This window comes from Micromys minutus (assembly GCF_963924665.1).
Source record: "Micromys minutus genome assembly, chromosome: 20".
Classification (NCBI taxonomy): domain Eukaryota; kingdom Metazoa; phylum Chordata; class Mammalia; order Rodentia; family Muridae; genus Micromys; species Micromys minutus.
Genome location: NC_137955.1, coordinates 42373185 through 42395142, shown reverse-complemented (window position 1 = coordinate 42395142; position 21958 = coordinate 42373185). Strand labels below are relative to the sequence as shown.

Genomic DNA, 21958 nt, shown 5'->3' with positions numbered 1-21958 from the left:
GAGTAACCATGCTTCCTGTTATAAACACTCCTACAGTCCTCAGGACATGAACCGGAAGTGAATCCTTTGCATTAAAAATGTCCCCCAAAGTTAGGCTTATCTTCCACGCACCTACGGTGAACACGAGATAGAATAATATTCATTAACCAGGAACTGCAGGCTTAGTTCAGTGATACAGTGCCGGCCTAGGAATGTGAGCATTGGATATTGTTTCCACATACACACACAATCATTTGGAGATACTGCAAGAGAATTTGAAATTCGAGACATGTTTACTGGAATGTTTCCCATTGTTGGATGTATGCATCTTGTGGTGGCCCTGCCTCCTCACCCGTGACTTGGCTGTCAGCAGTCACCCCATGTGCGTGCTCGGCTGATGTGATACGGGGGAGGGGAGCCTGACCAGCAGTCCCAGCTGCTCTTCCCACGAGGACCTTGACAAAGAGCACGTCACCTCATTTCTCCCCACATTCCTACTTGCTGTTTGCAGTTTTTTTTTCTTCTTTCAAAACGTGAATATCACCTCACATATCTATTAGGCTATATTTACCAAAGGCTTTTTTATAATCTCTCCATACAGGAGAGGGGAAATCATTACCGACTTTTACACCTCAGGAAACTAAAGCAGAAAAAGCCCAGCAGGCTTTAAAGGTACTTAGACCCTCAGGTGACAGGCAGGGTTAGAACCCAGCCACATAGCCTGTCTGCAGCTGTCTGCAAACAACTTCCTCAGCTAATACTTGCAGGACCCTGGCATGTGCCAGTCAGTCATGCCAGACCAGGCCCTAGCCCCCAGCTCTGCTGCCTGCACACAGCTGCACAACCTCACAAACACCCCTCTTGTGTGCTATTGAGACTGTGAAGCCAAAGAAATGTAGATTTGGGTGAGTCATTTTCAAGGTCAGAGTCTGCAGTACTTAATTCTAAAAGTTTACTAAAAACCCTCAGCAGACCCTCTCCCACTGGGGAAGTGAGAAGAAAGAAAGCTGGAGAAAACTCAATCTTCCTTAGTCTGCAACTAGCAGAATACTGTCCCTCCCCCATTTGTTTCCTTACATTTTTAAGTGCTTTTATTAATCACAGCTGTCCAGGTTTACAGACTTGGGAGTAGAAAGCTTTCTCCTCCCCTTGGGTCTGGCCCTGTGCACACATGGTAAAACCCTCCCATGTGGAGCTGGAGACCTGGCCTTCTTCTTCTGGCTTTTTTCTGTCTTCACTTTAAAAGGAAACCACGACAGCCGTTGCGTGACCTCAACCTCAGCAAAAAAAAAAAAAAAAAAAAAAAAAAAAAAAAAAGCCACTTGGGATTCGTCCCTAAGCCTGCCCTGGCAGGCAGTGGTGGCTTTCCCATGCGCACACCTGCATGGAATTTTAAGCCTGCAAGGATCTGTTTGTGCTCAAGTTCATCCTTTATAATAGGGGACAATTTTCTTCTAAAAATAATCAAGTCACTATCTGGGTCGTTCCCATTATTTTTAGTATTTCCTAGACATGGCGTGCCGTTAACCCCTGTTGGCCATGAATTCTGGGTATTGTCAGGGCAGTTCGTATAAATACAATATACTTATTTCTGTAGCACCAGGGAGTCCCAGATGCCTCAGCTGTACGAAGCTTGTTTATAAAGCTCCTTCGTGACACTCTTGTTTCTTCGAGTCCCATTGCTGCCTGGTAAAGTGTGGAAATTCAGCTACAGCAGTCTGCCTGGATCACCCCTGAGAGAACAAAGGCCCCCAGCCCAGGGCTTTCTGTGACACCTCTCACAGGTCCTCCTTCTGTGCTTGGAATAAGAGGAGTCTCCTCAGTGGAGAGGAACGCCTAAGTCAAACCAGGCAAGAGTCAGGGGCTTTCCCACAGTCAAGGGAAGGTAGTGTCAGAGGAGCTCAGCTAAGGGCAGAGTTGCCATGAAGCAGAAAAGCGGGTGTGTCTGTCAGAGCCACAGGGTCAGCTTCATCCTGAGCCCTTTCTCTGCCCCAGGGCAATGCTCGCCTTGATTGGTGCCACTTACACACACCAGGCCTGGGCTCTGTCCCAAGAAGAAGCAGCTCATCACATCACAGGAAGGAAGAGACAGGATCACAAGAGTCTGCTTGACCTGGTTTCCCAATAAGTGAAAATTCACAACTACAGATCACCTGGAGTCGCCGTAGAACTGACCACAGGATGTCTGCCGTACCTCACCGTCACTGTCCACAGTGGTGGGCTTACACTGTCAGTCAGTGTCCTTAGGCTGGACAAACAAAGATAAGGACAGCCTGTGACCATTTTTTACTCACATTGTCATCTTTTCTCTGCATGCATTTACAAAGCCCCCAGGATGCACCAAGCAGCCTGTTAGCAGTTAAGCTTCTGACCACACACAGCCTGCTTTGATGTGCGGGTTGTGTAGATCTGAAGTCGGGAGTCTCTTCCTGAGTGGACCTAACCGTCCACATGGATCCTGTAGAGTCGGGAGGTCATGAGTCTGGGAAAGGTGCCTCACACTTGCTGCCGTGTCTCCCATTGGCAGTCCCCTGGCTGTAATGGCCACCAGAACCTCTTGAGGAAAATGAGGTTGACCAGTAAATCAGGGTCTTTCCAAAGGGACTGCACAGTAGGCTGAGTGTGGAACTGGTTACCAAGGCTGTGCCCAGCAACACTGTAGAGCACACATCCACCACAGAGGTGCCACCTTGAGCTCTGATCTCTAATGAATTCTAGTGTATACCAGTGGAGCTGTTCTGCCGGGCAAAACTGGTTCTTCAGATAATGGAAACAGCAGATACTTGACCACATTCTTTTAAAGATCACATTGTGTTTTAAATCATTTGGAGGTTTTAACTTCTGACTTATGCGTTAGGTCATATCCTAGTACAGAGTAGATACGTGGACCAGTGTGATCTACAGATTTAGGCAGAGAACTTTGTTATATTAACACACACACACACACACACACACACACACACAGTGCACTGTTGCAGAGAATCAGAAGCATGAGGGGTTTGACATTAGACTTATGAAGTGGATGGAAGAATTATCTGGTTATTTTTCCCTTTGCCAATATCCAAAATTATGACTGTATCACATTTATACTGGATACAATAGAACATCTGCTAACCTTAAAGACAGATGGGGAGATTTTCCCTCTGTATCTCCATCTCCTGAAATGAAAGACTTTGAAAGTAAAACTCAAAGTTCAACACAGTTTCCTTCTAAATCTGTAATAGCTGCCAGCGCTCGAAACATTGTTCTGTCCTGGGAAGGAAAACAACCTTACACAGTGACCTGCCCCATGTCAAACTGATTCAGAACCCTGAGCTGCAGGCCAGACTGAACCATAAGCAAAACCTTGTCAGGAAAAAATTGTTTCCAAGTTAGCTTAGTGAAGTACCACATGGCATGTGGACTACCCGGCCCTGCATCTCTGTCATTTATATGGTCACCACACCAAGAGGCCTGAGCTGAGGACTGTGGCTTCTGATCTCTTAGATGCCAGGCAGGGATACTGACCTAAAGTTAACATCTTCTCTTGCCTCTTGTGGTTATACCTGACAATGGGCTCATGTGAACACAGCTCGATAACTCTCACCGAGAATAAATAAATAGATAGATAGATAGATAGATTAGATAAATAGAAAATGCATGCACACCTATGCATACAAGGTGCTGGCTGCATGTTACATGCACACACAGAAGCATTATCTATTAGCAGACATTAACTTGTTTTGAACCAGTTGCCTCTGGAGAGAAAAGTCCCAAATTTTAAGGCACAAATGATGCATGGTGGGTCATATCCTCTGTCTGTGTCTTGGGCAAAAAATATAATATTGATAATGAGGCAACAATTAGAACCTCCCGATCTTGAGTTCTGTAAAGCCCTTGTGGGAGCTGTCATCACAGGCTCTGGTGGCACAAGGGCCCGTGCAGGTGTGTATAAAAGAGTGCTTTTAAAGATTAACAGCCATAAAGCTTTCAGACTTTAAAGGGTCTAAAAAGAATAAATAAATAAGCGCTTGGCCGATAGTCATCTTCATCATTACCGTCTCCTAAAAGACTGCTCTGGCAGAGCCCCCGTGTCAGGTGCTTGGGAAGTAACCACTTGGCTCCCGATGGCTGGCTTTCAAGTTTACAGAAACATGTCGCCTAACTCCGGCTCCGTTTAATCCTTTTCCTCTTACCAATAGTGTGTCAAACTCAATAAAAACAAACCAAATTCCTGAATCTGCGCAGTGGCCACCATGGCCTTCAGGATTGGTGACATGGGCTACCTTAGGGATGGGACAGGGTCTCTGTAACAGAAACCCAGCTTGATAATCACTCTAGGAAAGAGGTGTCCGTCCTCTCCTTTCTGTTTCAGCATCTAGGTAAAGACAACAGAGTTCCCATCAGCCCACCTGCTGGTCCGTTAAGATGGAGGTGAACATGTGGCTAAATGGCAGAGACCTGACCACGGCGTGGGGGAACTTTTGTCTCACTCATTAAAACGCCCTTGTTCTTTCTTCTTGTCCCATCAGACTCACTGTCTGTCTCCAGTAATGACGCCAGTCCACCGGCCTCTGTGGCTTCCCTTCAGCCCCACATGATCGGAGCACAGAGTTCACCGGGTCCCAAGCGGCCTGGCAACACCCTACGCAAGTGGCTCACAAGCCCTGTTCGGCGGCTCAGCAGTGGCAAGGCCGATGGCCACGCCAAGAAGCTAGCCCACAAGCACAAGAAGAGCAGGGAGGTCCGGAAGAGTGCGGATGCTGGCTCACAGAAGGATTCAGATGACAGCGCCGCCACCCCACAGGATGAGACCATCGAAGAGGTAGGTCTGTGGAAAAGACGGGGGACTGCAGTTAGCCATGGGTCACTGTGGTAAGTCAGGGTGACTACAAGTAAGTCACGGGAGCCACCAGCTGTGGATCCATGGAGGCCTTCCGGTGTTTTCTTTCAAGGGAAGTGAGCTGCTGTCTTGGGGGTTCATGGATTCAGTTTGCAGAGGAGCACCCTTGTCCCACAGCCCCACTTAGGTTTCTGCTCCACAGTCTGTTGAGTGCAGTGCGGGCTGATTGTTGGAAACGCCATTATACTGCTTTGATTCGCCACACGGGACTCTCCACATTATTACCATGTCCTCAAAGTGAAGACAGGACATCAAGGAGATTTTTCCCGTCCCCTTTTGTCTCAGGAGGCTCTGTGTTGTACTCGAGAAACCCTCCTTCATGTCTCCAGAACGTCTTCAACACTGGCAGGGCCGTTAGGGATTTTAACTTGGTCTCTTCCAAGTTCTGCCCAGGCTCAAAAGACAAAAACAACAAAAAATAGTGTCACATTTGTTTTATTTTATTGCTTCATGTGTTTTCTGTGTTTTTTTCACTAAACTTATTTTTGCTGAATTTTTAATCACAGTACAGAGGTCATTATGTATTCATGTATCTATTTTATAAATCTGCGTTGCTCACTAAAGCTAAAACTCAGATTTTTCATGCAAATAGAAAACAAGTATGTGCTTGACTCCAGCCTGACTGAGCTCTCCTGTTAGAAGCCCCGAGTCTGGCCTGTAACCCAGGCTTGCCGGTCTCGGTCCGACATAAACAATCACTGGTTTGATTTCAGAGAGGACGGAACGAGGGCCTCAGCAGCGGTACACTGTCCAAATCCTCGTCCTCGGGCATGCAGAGCTGTGGGGAAGAAGAAGGAGAGGAGGGCGCTGATGCTGTCCCACTGCCTCCGCCCATGGCCATCCAACAGCACAGCCTCCTCCAGCCGGACTCGCAGGATGACAAGGTAAAGGGACAGCCGTGTATATGTACCCAGGCCAGAGGCGGGGCCGTCCCTTAGATTCCACGCCAGCACCTTTCAGAGGCTGGGAGACCAGGGTGTGGGGGAAGGCACCGGAAGCCTGGTGCTTTCTCAGCTGCCAGAATCTCAGAAGTATGAGTAACAAATCCATTTCAACAAGCACGTGGCCAGCATGTGCTGCTGCCATACTACGTGGTCACATAAATAGGTTCAGTGTACCTTAACAAAGCTGCAGTGATCGCTACTCTTAAAGTAATTTTTTTTAACATGTTGGTTAGAGTCCCCGAGAGAGAAGTCTCATGCAGCCTGAACACAGCTTTCGGCACACAGTAGGCCACCATGTTCCCCCCATCATGTGTTTTTGCATGTGACTTTCTAGTTAAAAGAAGGTGGTGTTGCTCTTCAGTTACGTCCCCCAGCATGCCTTGCGTGCTCATAGAGACATTGTTACAGAATTCTAGGAGACAGTCTGAGAGCCCTGTGGCTGCCTGCCCTTGGTTGCCTGAAGGCTTGGAGCCTCAGCAGTCTGTTTCCCTTCCCGCTTCTATCATTTAGATTATTTCTCCACCCAGGTTGTAAAATCTCAGAAATAAAATATAAAAAAAGGAAGCCTAGTAAATGAAGCTCTCACAACCTTGCTGCGCCCTGGTCCCAACGTGACCTCCCCTCCCCCACTCCGTTAGGAGCTTAAACAGAACTAGGAAGTTACTGCTGGGATTTGTTCTTTTGTTTTCTTTGGCAATAACTAAGTTTCCTGAATAAAATAGATGTGCTTTCAGCATTTTTTCCTTCACAATTTTTTTTGTTCTTTTCCCTTCCTGATTCCTTTATTGGTATTGTCCACCGCTTGCTAGATTTATCAGCCTTTATTTGACAACAGAAGATGTACCGCAGTCACTGATTGGCAGCAGCGAGGTTCCCACACTTGATGTTTAGTCTTAATTCCCAGCACACAGCTCTATCCCACACACCCTGTGCCTCCCACGGATGAGCACAGCCGGCGTGCTGTGGGTCTGAGCACACTGGTTGTGAGCTTCGGAGCCAAGCTTTGGTTTGTCCCTTAGAGTTGCGTGTCGCTGTTGGAGCAGGCCAGTCTGAGGAAGAAACAGAAGGCTCTCTCGGGCTGGCCAAGCAACAGGCTGTGTGGGTGTTGTGACAACTCAGAAGCTGGTTTATAACAATCTAAACTAATAGCCTTTTCAAAGCAGGACAATAAACTTTTTAAATCTGGGTGGTTATCCAAGCAATGAGGCACGGGCTTTATTGGCTTATTTTCTTCCCTTAAAAGGACTAAATTGCCAGAGTATTGTTTACTGGAATCATTTATTGTTTACCATGAAACCTGGCTGGGTATTATCAATAGCAAATCTTCATTTACAGAAATCTAGCAATGTTCCCAGACGGTATATTATCCTGGACTAATTTTTTGTTTTGTTCTGTTCTCTCTTTCTGTAAACCTCCATGCAGCATTACGTTGATTTGTGTTCTGTGTCTGTTTTGGCTCAGTTTCCTTACCTTTCCATTTGAGTTTCTTTTCCTCTTTCCGTTCATCTCATATTCCAAACTTCATTAGAGCAAACCAGCGTTTGTCTCGTAAAAGCCCGTATTTTAGTCCACGTATGTGAAAGCCTGCCGTAAAAGTCCGTATCTGTCCTCTGTGAGAAATGCATCTCTCAGACAGCCAGTCACGTGTCTCATGCATCTCTGCTGCCCTTAATATGAAGCGAGGTTCATATTACTTACGCCCCTCAGTCCCCAGCTATCTGCAGCAGAAGTAATCTGCAAACAGTGTTTGCTAATTACTGAAACTCAGCTCAGTGGCCCCTCCCTCAGCCTCCCTGACTGTCGCCCCCGTGATGCCCTCGGTCTAGCCATGAGTGGCATCTCATAGCTTGTGAGGCTTCAGCTCTTCTGTCCTCTGCAGTAATCACTGGGGAATGGATGGCACAGGAAATGGTGAGCTTGTTCCCCTTCCCCATCTGGGCACTGCACCCTGGCTCCCTTCCCTTTCTTAGTCCCATGAACACATGTTGTTAGTAGCCCCGTTTTGGTTTCTTGATCATTTGGAGATTCGCCCACTAGACCTTAAGCCTCTTTCCCTTCTGCTGCCCGGGTTCTGTCTCTCGCCATAGCCTGAGCCAGCATGTGCCGAGTTACAGCCCCGTGCCCAGTCAACACTCTGAAAAACATTACGATGTTACATGACTGTGGATTAAAAACAGACGTTGTCTGCTTCCCACATGTATCCTAGACAGGTTTTATTTAATGTTTCATGTCAGAATATTGTAAATATAAAAGGATGACTCTAAATAAATGCAAACAAAGACAAACTTGTGGTCTTTTTGTCTGGACTTACTTTAAAAAAAAAAAGAAGGCTGGAGTTTATGAGGGAGCTCTCTGTCTGCCGGTTACTAATGAGAGGCCTCTCCTCCCCGTCCTGTCTTAACTTCTCCCGTAGGCCTCTTCGAGGTTGTTAGTCCGCCCCACCAGCTCGGAGACTCCCAGCGCAGCCGAGCTTGTCAGTGCGATTGAAGAACTCGTGAAGAGCAAAATGGTAAGGCTTCTCAAGCACCGGGTTTGCAAGTCACTCCCCTGCCTGCGTACAGGCGCTGTGGATGCAGCTGTGATCACACAGTACCCTCACTCTGACCAGGACTGAACCTGGAGGTCTGCTGTTCCGTCCTAAGGTTCATGGGTGGTTCCAAGGACCCACAGAACAAACTGTGACTCTAACAGTTGCAGTTCATGGCATGACAGAGCTCAGGTTAAAATTAGCTGAGCTAAAGGCAGCCAGGGGAAGGTTCCAGGGGACTGTGGGTCCCAGCACGTAAGGATCTTCACCCGAACAAAGCACTCTGCACTCACAGAGGACATGACACTATGGTGGTTTCTCTGGGCTGACCACCTACTCTGAGGCGTTCTGTGATGCTGCTTCCCTCCCTCCTTCCACCACACGATTGCACTTAAAATGACGGTTTGTCAATGACCTTCTCATAAAACACGGTAGGAGAGGATTTCACAGTAATACACTAAAATCCCTGGGGTCTGTGCACTCCAGCCTTGTCATACTCACACGTCTGTGTAAGGGACCAAGGGCTGCCACAGCTTGGGTGTTACAAAGGACTATGATCCTGTGCCCTCATCCGATTTTCCGAGTCCTCTTTGGTGCTGTGTCAGGCAGGTCACACCTGAGGACAGGCCTTCAGGAGGAGCCTGAGCCTCTGTTTCGGGTCCTGGTAGCTGCTGGAGGCCATGGCCCTGTGGGCATAGATGAAGGGCTTGACTACTCCTGTGCTCTCTCCTGTCTTTCTCTTTTCCCTTTCTTTCCCTCATTATTCAGATAAGCAGAGTTTAGTCTAATGAGCCCCAGCTGTCTAGTCTGTGCAGGGCAGAGTGTCTTCCGTCACCCCCGGTCTTCTGTCGTCACCCACCTGACCCACGAGCATGACGCAAACCCTGACACTCAGAGAATACGGACTCGCAGTAAAAGCCAACCGCTCTTTGTTTATCAGAGTGCAGTTTTTGTTAACCAACAGTGTTCTGATTTCCGTAAATAAGAGCAGGAGTTGCTGTGATTTTACAGCTCCGTTGAGCTTCCTTTAACAAGGATCACACAGCCCTGTGTCACCAAAACTCCATGATAATGAAGCGTCTGTTCCCGGTATGGGAAGAAAGCGGGACATACAAACAGCAACTGCTCTTCACCGACAGCGGCTAAGTCAAGTGAAGCTAACTGCTCCTGCACCTTCTTGTTCTGTTTTGCCAGAGATTAAAAACTCTTCTGTGGGTCTAGCTGGAAGCTTGGAGTCAGGAAAGGGTGTTAAAGGTGCTGTAAGCCCTAGGTATCTAAGAATACTCTCCCTAGACTACTGGCTGCCCGACCTTACCTGCCCTTGGGGGTTGGTGGTGAGGTAGCTCAGAGTCAGGGACACAGAATCCCCAGAGCAGGTGAGAAACGCCACAGCAGGCTCTTTTAATACCCACCAGTCCTCGATTAGGTCCTCCTGCAAAGAGACGCGCTTTTGCAGTTACGTGCCTGTCTCCCCCCCCCCCCCCCCCCGTGTTTACATAGAGACAGCCCGGCTGTTCCTGCTGCATATCTAGGCACTCGTGGAGTCCGGTGAAGAAAGGGTTGATAAGCAGCCATTCAACAGTCTCCAGTTGTTAAGCAGTGTCAAGTTATCTTTGCTTTTCTTTTTCACTTCCTTTTGTTCTTCTCTCATGCAGTTTCTACTCCACTCCTTCCCTTTACCCCAGATCTTACCCCACCTCCCCTCAGAAAAGAGCAGGTCTTCCTGGGACATCAACCTAATCCAGAAGGGACAGTAATTAATACCGATCACTTGTTCACACTTCAAGGCTAGTGAGGCGACCCAGCAGAAGGAAAAGGGTCCCAAGTACAGGGACAGCCTTGACCCCCACTGTTAGCGATCCCACAAGAGCACGAAGCCACACAGCCACAACATACACGCAGAGGACCTAGCTCCAACCCACACGGGCTGCCTGATCCACCGTCAAACTCTGCACAAGTCTCTACAGCGGGGAAAGAATGAGAGCGATCTTGGGAAATACTACACAGACACACAGAAGTCAATTAACATTTTTACTCTAATTTTGCTGTGTACCTAGCTACTCTGACTCAGATATGGGTTGTTGTTGGTTTTGCTGTTGTAAAGAGGTTGTCCGGGTCCCCTTGGGCTGGAGTTGCGGATGGTTGTGGGTTCTGGGCGTAGAAACTGAGTCCTTTGCAGGGGTGGCAGATCTCTTAAGCCCCTTCTTGATAATGAGTTTGATCTGTTGTTAGAGATCCTGTAATTTTCCAGTCACATCTGCTGTGTTTCTGACATAGTTTTTTTTTCACCCTGTCATCAGCCGTCACGGGCTGTGGCAGTAAGCACTCACTGTTCCTTTGCTACATTTCTTCCAGACCCTGGAGGACCGTCCCAGCTCACTGCTTGTTGACCAGGGAGACAGTAGCAGCCCGTCCTTCAATCCCTCAGACAACTCCCTGATCTCCTCCTCCTCGCCCATTGATGAGATGGAAGAAAGAAAATGCAGCTCTTTAAAGAGAAGGCAGTAAGTAGTGCCAGCCTCCACACCTCCCCACTTCCCTCCCAGTTACAGCACGTGTGCTTGTGTGTGCATGTGCACGTGCATGTGTGTGAGCGCCTGCCTGGGTGTGAGTGCATGTGTGTTTGTAGGTAGGCGAGTCCCTGTCTTCATATGAGTGTATATGACAAGAATAAAAGGGAGGGAACATAAAATTAAATCCATTTGAAATTAGTCAAAATGTGAGTTATTTTAAAATGTAACTTAGCATTTCTCAATTCTGGTAAGATCGCTTATGGCAGCGAATGTCCTAAGAATTAACCCCAAAGGCTTGCCCTTCCTCTGGGTGAGAGGTACCATATGCATGGGACAGTAAGAGTAAGTCCCCAGCAACTGTGTGGCACCAGGCATATGGCGTGCGTCAGGGTAAAGTTGACCAAGTGAGTGAATGTGAACTTGGGACGTTTCACAAATGTACACAAATGTATATAAATACAGCCTGCTAAGTCCGGTTAGTGTTGTCTGTGGTCAGCCCTGAAATTCTATAAGCATAAACAACGTCCCTCGGATGGCTCACTTCTCTTTCTCTGCTCTCTTGGTTTCCGGTAGTTTTTTGACTAGGCTTGGGGCCTTGTGAAGCCTTTCTCTCCATCCTGGCATGTCCATTGCTGTTATCACTGGTCCAGTGTTGCCTAGGCAGCCATGGTGTTGAGGTATCAAGAGTGATGCTTCCCTGGCATTGCTAGGAGGCACAACTTGGCAGCAGACTTCCTTCCTGCTCTGGCTTTTATTGCCCTCCCACCTTCTTCTGCAGTGCTCCCTGAACATCAGATGCAGGGCGTGTGGGAGCCAGTTGTGTCAGATGGATCTCTAGTGCTTGGACAACTGTCAGCAGCTGTCACTTCTGTGCATTTGGATGAGCTGAGGCTTTCTATAATGTTCTCCGTGTGCCACAAAGGGAAGCTTCCTTGATGAGGACTGTTTGACTCCTCTGTGGGAGATCCGTAACCTCATGAGCCCCAGCTCATTGGCTAGGTTTCCAGTGACAGGCATGTTTTCCCTGCTGCTGTACGGTCCTTACGTGCAGTTAGACAGCCGCTGGTCGCCATGCACGTCTAGTGATACCTTCCCATTGCCGGTCATCACTGTTGTTCTAAAGCATCTGGGCTGGGCGGAGGGTTGATTGTGTCCCTCCATAGCACCTCCTGGTACTGTGATCCAGTCCTTGGGTGGACGCTTTCAGGTCAGATCCAGCTCAGAGCCTCTGCATCCTATGTCCCAAGTGCATGGTGGCTTCCGCGATAGTGACTTGTCTTTGACTTCCGGGAGCCTAGAAATTAGTGGAGGGATGTTCTCGTTTATCTAAGCACCCTTGGCTGTTACAGACAGAAACACTTCCGTATCATGCACACGCTCTAACTGTCTGAAATTTTAAAACTTCACGTCTGTCCACTGAAGTCTCCAATAACTAAAAGAGCGCTGCACCCTCCTAATGCCACACCTTTGCAACAAAGTTGCAACTGTGCCTGCTCATTCTCAGCTCCATTGGACAGCGTGTGTGCCTGAGTGGCTTCTGCTGACAAACTGCTCATGCCCTCTTACCCCGCCAGAGCCAGCTGTGTGAATCCGAGATATTATTGTACAGTCCTAAAAGAACCCATTCTCACCAAAGCATATTTGTATAGGATAATTCCTGCAGAAAACAGTCTGTATTTCTCTCTTTTTCTAGCTATGTTTTGCAAGAATTAGTGGAGACGGAGCGGGACTATGTGCGGGACCTCGGCTGTGTGGTTGAGGTATGTATCTTCAGAAACTTGGTAGCCCAGATCATCCAGAGAGGTACCATTTTAAAAGGTAGATGGGTGATTCTTTCCAGAAAGCCTTAAAGAAATGTAGCTAGCCATCTTAGCAAGCAGGATACAATTCTAAAGAATTTTTTTACATAGTAAACTTTGGTGTATATATATATATATATATATATATACACACACACACACACACACAGGCAACAACCTTATGATTTTTGTGTTGATATTTTGCCTTTAATTGTTTCATAAGATTAGATGTTGCCACAAGAACAGCTGTAATACTGGTTGAAAACTCAGTGTGACTGAACTATGGATTGAGTTCACTTTAGATCCGGATACTGATGGTGGCCCATGCCTCTACCAGAGGATTTGGTTATGGCTTTGCACAGGATGGTTCTGCCAACATTTTCAGTCACAAACATTGGCTGAGCACTTTGTAGTTAGAGCAAAGCCACTGCCTTCTGTGCTAGGCAGTTACAGGCAGGAACACCCTCAGATCAGTTTTCTTAGACCTTGTTTCAGTGTTTAGCTACGGCAGGTCTTGAACTTATAACTCTCTTGCCCCCCAAATGCTGGTTTTACAGATTTGTGCCATCATCCCTGGCTCTAAAGGAGAGGTATTTTCATAGTATAGAATGGTGTCGTCTTTCTTTCAGCTTTACAGGTATCCACCGAGTCATATTTTGGGTGCACAGAGCTGTTGGGCTGTGGTTTTAGCCCAGTAGCAGAACCTTTGGTTCCGTGCGCAGCACTGCTGAAGAGCAGTAGTGACAGCCACTGTCCCTCCCCAGCATGACTGTCTAGCAGTCACTGGTAGCAGTATGGTTTCTGGTCCAAACTCAGTCTCATTGGAATTGAATAGAAGTTTTATTTTGTTTTCCGAAGTAGGGTGTTGCCTAGAACGGCCTCACGCCCTCTCTTCCTGCCTCAGCTGCCCAAGTTGTGGACAGAAAGTGTACAGCACATTGTAACTGCATAGATAACTGACCTCTGGTAACAAGCAGTTTATAAAAAGAAAACTGCTAAAGCCATCTTTAATATGCTGTGTAACGGCCTCAGAACATTACTTTCCATTGTTTCCATAAATAAATCCTAAAAACAGAGGGACTCCTGACTGACCAACTCTGATATTCAGTAGCTAACGGTATCGTTGGCTTTCTGAAACCATTTACATGCTTTTAACTGTTTTAAGTTCCTCAGAAGAATTTTCATTTATTTATAAATGTTGCATAGTTTGAGGAGGGGCAGTATTTCCACAGAGAATATAGCAGTGTATTTGAAGCCATAGGGAAGGACACTTTCCATGCAGGTTTTGACCTGTTCTTAAACAAGACAGTGTATGTCTATGTGGTGTGACTGCCCATCCAGTTACCTGACGCAGACGCCTCACGTGTGAGCATTGCTCCGTAGGGCTACATGGCACTTATGAAGGAAGACGGCGTTCCTGATGACATGAAGGGGAAAGACAAGATCGTGTTTGGCAACATCCATCAGATCTATGACTGGCACAGAGAGTGAGTAAGACACGTATCATGCACGGTGCTGTATCCAGCCTGGCCAGGGCTGAAGGAGATGTTTAGGTTCGGTCAGGTCTGTAACCTGTGCAGCATCCTGGAAGGACTTTGAGCTGAGGACAAATAACTGTACTGTTAGAGCATTCTATGGCATGGGGAAGATTCATGATGATTTTCACGCTAGTCTATGCCAGGATGCCAGGTCCCTGAAGAGTCAGTCTGCTTGGGGTCATGACCTCACACTATGAGCCGTTCTTCCCCTCTGTATTAGTTAGCCCATTATTGTAACAAAGATACTCACCATAAACAACTCTGTAACTTCAGTGTATGGCTTCAGAGGGCTTGGTCAGATAGCTTGGCACCATGAGACCTAACGGCAGGCGTCTGGCTGAGAAAGAATATTTACTTCCTGTTAGACAGGAAGCATGGAGTGAGATGGGATGGCGAGGATAATGTACTCTGAAGAACTAGTCCCAGTGACCTCCTTCTTGCAGACAGTCCATCTCCTATTGTCCCCCACGGCATCCCCAGACAGTGCCTCTGTCAGGAGACCTAACTGAAAGGACAAGCCTGTGAGGACATTTGGATTCAGACCGACCACTGGCCCCAAAGGCCCTTGGCATGTCTGTCAGTCCTGCTTCAAGAGTTCTCAGAGTCTCTTCCGAACTCAGTGAACTTACCTGTTTATCAGAAAAGTAGTCAGAAAGTTTCATACTTGTAACACACGGGGCACAGGGCAGGGAAGAATTAGACCAAAGTAAAACTGAACCCCCTAATTCCTGTAGATCCTTATGGAGCACACTAAGGGATGGCCTTCCCATTTGCAGCCCACAAAGCTGTTCTCTTGAGCCAATTTTTTTTTTCTGCAGCTTTTCTTGGTAGGAGGTCCCTGACCTCTTCTTGCAACTCGCCGTTACTCTCACGGCTTTCTTGCGTTTCTCTCCCAGGCTCCTTGTTGGGTATCTGACCCTAACACACATTCTGGCCTCCAGTTTGGGATCTCAGGGAAAGCCCCTCTAACCAGTTATGCCTGCCAGAGTCTGCTCTGGCTGCAGTCACCCCGATATTCTTGGTTAGCAAATCCAAGGGAAACACCTTCCTAGGTAGCCCGGTATAAATAAAGTACCACAGCAGCTCTTTTAGGGGGTAAAAAAAAAAAAAAAAAAAAAGTCTTTGAAAGGAGTTAACCTTTCATTCTCTTGAGCCTACCATAACTCGAGTCTGGCTAATTCTTGAGATGTTTTCAAGGCCTCTTTCCATATTGACCTGGTGCAGAAAGGTTTTTAGTGGTTTTCTCTTTAATCGCCTTGCGTACTTAAACATGCACTCGTTTTTAGCCAAACTGCATGTTTTTAAACTCTCCCTGCTTCTCTCATCCCCGTTATAAGCCTGTCCAGAAGCAACCTGTACTGACTGCGGCACACTGTCTGCTACACCCTCCTGGGATCTTCTCCGCCAAGTTCATTAGTTCATTTCGTCTGCATTCAGCCTTCGGCTGGTGGGAAGCTCGCCGGCAGAGCACAAGTCTCTGTTTTCAATCCCCACCACCATGGGACCCAAACAGATTCACCCTCATCAAGGTGTACTGGACATACGGTGTAGTGTAGCCATAGTTGTCGGAGTAACGGGCCTGGCCTTTGACCCAGTTCCCCATCTAGAACCTTAAGAGTGCCTCTTCCCTATGCACGTTTCTGCCAACATTCTGTTCCTTCAGTTTCCCCAGTGGGAGCACACACTGTGTGTTTAGTATTCTCGGGCTTCTATAGCCCACTGTCTCCCAACATTTCCAAATTCCGTCTACAAAACAGTTCCGAACACTGAGGAGCTACATGGTAAAGCTACTCACAGCAGCAGCACAGTCCGTTAGGCACCAGCTCTCCAAATTCACAGAAACTCCTTTCTGTGACCAAAATACCTTATAAACAAGGGGCACAAAGTTTGCCCCCGCTGTTTCGGGGGCATTAGACATGGGCAGGATTCAGTGCTGTCATTCCACAACCTAAGTTTATTCTTCTGGGAACTGCCTCTCGGAGGTGGCAGGGACCTTGACAGTTTCAGCTGCTGGGATGCTAGAGTCAAAGGGATTCTTGCTATACATAAGTCACAAGGAGGTAGAGGCCTGTATTTTCTGGTAAATATGACTCACCTTGGCTGTAAGATTTTCTCCGAGCCAGGCACGTTTACAGATAGCAAAGGGTTGCTTCCTGGCCCTCATGCTAAGATGGAGTGTAGACAGGAAGACTGGCTGACAGTCCTTTGGATGAGGTTAATCTTATCAGTGCATAGTTCCTTAGCAGTTCTCACCCCTACTGATTAGATTTATTGGGTTAATTTTTCTTTTCTTTCATTTTCTATGTTTTGAGATGGTCATACATGTATACAACCTCGTGATTATACCTACCCCCTCTTCATAACAGCCCACACACATCTCCCCGCTTGTCTCCTCCCCACCCCTCCCTCTCTGCCTCTGTCTCTGTCTGTCTGTCTCTCTCTCTCTCTCTCTCTCTCTCTCTCTCTCTCTCTCTCTCTCTCTCTTATTCACCAAATCAAGTTCGTGCCATCCATATTCATGTGGGTAGGGGAGAAGGGGCATTTACCAGAACATGGGAAACCTAGGAGAGGCCACACACCCCCAAGAAAATTAGCTCTCCCTACCTCTAGCAGCCACTAGCTCTCAGCTAGCCTTATTTGAGGTCTGTCTCAGGAAAGAGAATGTTGTCTCTGTATAAGCAACCCTCACTGTGGTTTTTGCTAGTTATGTTAAAATTCTTGTGACTGAGCCAGCAAGAAATACAAACCAGACCCCAGGAACTCTTTTTCCCTCCATCTGGTCCCCTGGGTCTCCCTGTTTTCCTACCCTGCTTCAAGCCCATAGTCCTTTGTCCCCATATACTCAGAAAAACACTGTGGCAGCAGAAATGTGTAGTTTAGGAGATGCTTTGCCTCATTGTAGACAGGAAGCTCCAGGGGTCTTCTAGGTATGGCCTGGCTCTTAAGGTTTCTAGGGCCTCCCGGATAGCATGGCCCAGCTGGCTGTCAAGCGCTCAGAGCAGAGCCTGTCAGGGTGTTTCACAGTCTCCCCCTCTCTGTGCCTCCGTTTTTCATCCGCACCACGTGCACAGCAGTATCTTCATTCCCAGTGACTGGGTTAATATCTGCGTGGCACTCAGCAGCATCTGCACACAGTGAGACCCTGTTTTTTTGTGGCACTCAGCAGCATCTGCACACAGTGAGATTCTGTTTCTAATAGAACCACAGCTGCCTTTTGAGTCCAAGTTACAGCCAGAGAGTTTAGAATTTGCTTGCCCGACTCAGTGTCACTGGAAAAGCAGACAGAGTAGCCCAGGAAAATAAAACCGGGTCACTGTGCTTGGTGCACATCTCTCCTAATCAGGAGATGTACGGCACCAGTGTACGGGAGCATGCCTTGGCCTGACAGAACTCACCACCACACACCTGCCCCTCTGTTTTTAACTTGAAAGCCCTTCACTGTACAGGGCTGCTCACCACTGGCCGCTGATGCTGTAGTGGCGTTGTGGCTGCAGTCTCCCATCCCCAGGGCCGGGAGAGGCCCACTGCTTTACCAGCAAGGCTGGTCTGCCACTGAAGCATGCTGTCAACATCTGCCAAGCCCAGCCCCTGTTAAAGCTCAGTGGGGAAAACACACGCTGCCCAAATCTGAGGCCTGGAGTTCGGATGCCTCCAGCATCAGTTAAATGTTGGGTGGGCACAGAAACCTGCCTGTAATGCCAGCAGGACCAGCCAGACCAAGGACCTCTGGGCTCAAATGAGATACCTTTCACAGTAATCAAGGTGGGGCAGGAGGTGCACACACATACACTTACACTCACATGCATATATCCAACCATACACATGTATGTGGGCATGCGCACACATCACACACATACACCCACATAAACAAATGCTTTAAAAACAAAACGAAACTGAGGCCATAGAGCCACTTAGTTCTTAGGTCCAAACACTCTGGTTGGTCTCTGCTTCTTTAGCCTTTTAAACTGAAATCACAGGGCACTTCAGTGTCGCCTGCTCTTAGCTCTCAGAAGGGAGTGTAAAACCTAAAACCTTTGAACTCTTGAGAAGCTCTTTATTTGCACGGTCAGTAGTGTCTGATTCACTAGAACTCACAGGCAGACGACAGGGCAACTCTAAACATGCCTCACCGTTTGCGTCTACAGAATATAGACTGAACAAGAGCGTAGAGCAGCCAGTTCAGAAAGGGATACTTGGGGAAGTGAGATGGCCACCAAGCCCGAGGACCTGAGTTCAAGTCCAGAACCAACTCCGATAAGTTGTCCTCCACTTGTGTACCTTTGCATATAAGCATGAACACACAAACCCACAGAAACAAACGTAAAGGTAAAGGCAGGTGTCAGCGTGTGTGTGTGTGTGTGTGTGTGTGTGTGTGTGTGTGTGTGTGTGTGTGGTGTTTGGTACTTTGATGCCAGCTTCTCCCAAGGCTTGTTCGTAAGCTGCTACAGATCCCTGTGATGCCCATTGAAATTGGATTCAGAGATGCTGAACATCAGAGTGCCTGCAGAGCCAGGGAGACATTAAAACCCTAGCGCTACAAAGCTCCGCACCACCTGCCAAATATCAATGTATAGGTGGTAAAAACACTCAGGTGGTTAAACACTCAGGTGGTTAAACACTCAGGTGGTAAAAACACTCAGGTGGTTAAACACTCAGGTGGTAAGGTCACTACTCATCCTAGACCAGAGCACCAGGGAGTGCCTTCACTACAGCCCGACTTCAGGGACACTTGGGAACGTTTCATTAAGCTGGCCCAGGGGAAATCTCGGGGATTGAGCTTCTAAAATTATCACTGAAATTCATAGATAAGAAGACTGAGTTTTCAGAAAGGAAAAGGGCCTGCTGCATTGGAAATTTGTTTTCATTCAGTATCTGGCCAGATGTTAGTGCTTGTGTCCTTGAAAGAAGTGGAGACAAGAAGTATTAATTATTCAAAGGAGTGGAGCGGAAGCCTCTGTTCTTTGTGCTCTGTTTTTAAACTGTTCTGCCTGGCTTACCCTTGTGAGATACAGTTGTCTTCCCAGCAGCCCCTCCTCCATGACTAAGTCTACAACCAAGAAGACAGGTTACAAAGAGCCCTCATGTTCCTCTCTCTGTCTCCAGCTTTTTTTTAGGAGAGTTGGAGAAGTGCCTTGAAGATCCAGAAAAACTAGGATCCCTTTTCGTAAAACACGTGAGTACAGAGGCGGTAATTCATTTTCTCTCGTGTTGCTGGCATCGTTAGTGACACTTACAGGAGGACGTACTGTCAGACACGTGTGGTTTGCCTTCCTCTGAGTTACCTGCATGCCCAGTCCTGGGTCTATAGCAGTGCAGGTCGGAAGGCTCCCGAGCCAAACAAGCGCCACACAGTACCTTACAGGTGTACACAGTTTAGTGATTGTGTTCCTGCCCATACCTGCAGCGGGCTGGATGTGCTAGCCAGATATGTGCATATATCTAAGGTAAGTGATACGTATTCAAGTTACTTTGAGGGAAAAAAAAATCACTATATTTTCAAACATAATGAGGCTCTTGTGATTTGGAATCTCTTTAATATTAGGCTTAGTAGAAGGTAGATTTTCATATCTGTTTTTTTTTTTACACTCAGCACATTATGAGGGTTTAATTATTGTTACTGTAAAGCACGTGAAAAAATTCTTCTTCACACAGACAAGACTTGAAGGTGGATGGGTACCTTAAATATTCTCTTCAAGTAATTGTAGATCATCACCTTTGCCATGTACCAGCCTTCTCGGTAAAGGATGGTTTCCTTCAGGCTGGGACAGAACGGGGGTGGGGTGGGGGGGGGAAGGCCGTATGAGATCTCCCTCGCTGGGTATTTGTCTCTTCCGCTGCCTGCCCTCTGGAGCTCTTTGCTCCAGGCACAGTTTTGAGAATCTCGAACCCGGCAGTTGGAAGCTGGCTTGCCTGGCTTGCTGGCAGTTTGTCATGCGTTATCCTAGTCAGACTTCGAATAGCCACCACTCGACCCAGAGAGGCTCTAGGCATTGTCCGGCTAGGTTACATACTTCCCAGAATTCTTTTCTCCTCCTCTTGAACTTTGGGTTTCCACTGTTCTTCTGCACTGTCAGCTGTGTGTCTAGTCTTGAGGTGACAAGCTCACTTCATCTGTGCTCTAGAGAATCCCCACCAGATTCCGAAATAAGAATAATTACAGCGTGTGCCCATCAGTCTGTGAGGCTCAGTGGGTGGTTCACAGCAGATGCGCTTGCTGAGCTGACTCCAGTCCCAAGTGACTTCTCCTCCAGGCAGTTACTGAAGAAGCAGAAGGGCTGTGTAGACTTCTGCCCCGACAGGAGAAGGCTGGAAGGATCTGTGTGCCCTGTTGGGGTTTTAAAAGGATGAGTGGCTTGTTTTACATCATTGGCAGTATTCGGAAGAGAAGCTGACGTGTCCCATAGCAGATTTGCAGTGGTGACAAATCCTTGCTGTGATACCAGCAGGTTCCCCCACGGTGGACCCTAAGTGCATCGGCACACACATCACACACATCACCACTGCAGGAGGGCAATGATGTCCTAGTACTGTTTGGAAGGTGATTTTGAAGGTCCCTTAGGGAACCACAGATAGGTGCCGGTGACCCTGAGGGTCTGCATACATGGCTTTGAGAGCCAGTGTCCCTGATTTTCCTGCCATGGGATCTGAGGTTATAAAGACTTCCTAAAATACAGACTGGCAGTCTGGGAGTGATGGAAGTGTGTTCTTGAGCTGCCATCGGTGTTGCTGGTACCAACAAGAGAGCGGTCTGGTCTATACCAGGAGTGAGAACAAAGGGCTATCTCAGAGTCTCAGAGCCAGGGTAGCCTGATGCCCTGAATCTCGTGAGCTCCCCAGTGTGGCAGTGTTGCACTAAGATGACCCCTTTTCTGTGTGGGGTGCTGTGTGCGCCAATGGTCTGCCCACTCAATCAGTGGATTAACCATCTGTTTGCCTTTTGGTTCCTAGGAGAGAAGGTTGCACATGTACATAGTTTATTGTCAGAATAAACCAAAGTCTGAGCACATTGTCTCCGAGTACATTGACACCTTTTTTGAGGTAAGACTCAACATGGCAACGGGTGGTTTCTGACCCTTTCTGCACTGTGATTACTTGAATGTAGAGTGCCACAATGTCTCAGAACAAAAGAATCCTCACCAAAATGGCCCAAGAGATTAGGTTCCTAAGGCTTGCTTTGCAGTCTATAAATCAGAGAAATGGCTGTGGACTCAGTCTAGAGTCACACAGCTCCTGGTATTCAGAAGACTGGGTGCTTAACAATAAATGGTGTGAGCAGTTCTCATCCTGGGAACCCTGACACAGGGTAGAAGATCACAAGGTTAAGGTTCCCATCAAAACCATATCTCAAAATAAAATAAATGACTTAAAGAAATATTAAATGGCTAAGAGCAGAGTTCACTGGTAAAGCTAAGTTCACTGGTGCTGTGCCTAAGGCCTTCGGTTCAGTCACCCGGAACATATGGGAAATAGCTCCAGAGTTTTGTTTTGGTGGCTGTGATTGTTGTGGCTATATGCCTGGCGCCAATGGAAGCCAGAAGTGGTCATTGGATTACCTGTAACTAGGGTTATGGCAGTAGGGCAGTGTCTTAGTTAGGGTTTTCTTGCTGTGAGGAGACACCATGACCAAGGCAACTCTTATGAAGGAAAACTAACTGGAGCTGGCTTGTAGGTTCAGAGGCTTGGTCCATTATCACCAGGGTGAGAAACATGATGGCATTTGAGCAGAGATGGTGCTGGAGAAAGAGCTTGGACCTGCAGGCAGCAAAGGGAGACAGC

At 47.6% G+C, this 21958-nt stretch overlaps 1 protein-coding gene across 2 annotated transcripts in view; it reads left to right on the top strand.

Moving 5' to 3' along the window:
* Window positions 1-21958, top strand: part of TRIO (trio Rho guanine nucleotide exchange factor) — a 276470-nt gene that overhangs the window by 230896 nt on the left and 23616 nt on the right. For both annotated transcript variants that reach the window (XM_080933897.1, XM_080933896.1), the window contains exons 35-42: window positions 4491-4783; window positions 5575-5745; window positions 8219-8314; window positions 10688-10836; window positions 12539-12605; window positions 14028-14131; window positions 19286-19355; window positions 21131-21220. In XM_080933897.1, coding sequence (XP_080790023.1) covers window positions 4491-4783; window positions 5575-5745; window positions 8219-8314; window positions 10688-10836; window positions 12539-12605; window positions 14028-14131; window positions 19286-19355; window positions 21131-21220 — 1040 coding nt within the window. The remainder of the gene's footprint in view (window positions 1-4490; window positions 4784-5574; window positions 5746-8218; window positions 8315-10687; window positions 10837-12538; window positions 12606-14027; window positions 14132-19285; window positions 19356-21130; window positions 21221-21958) is intronic.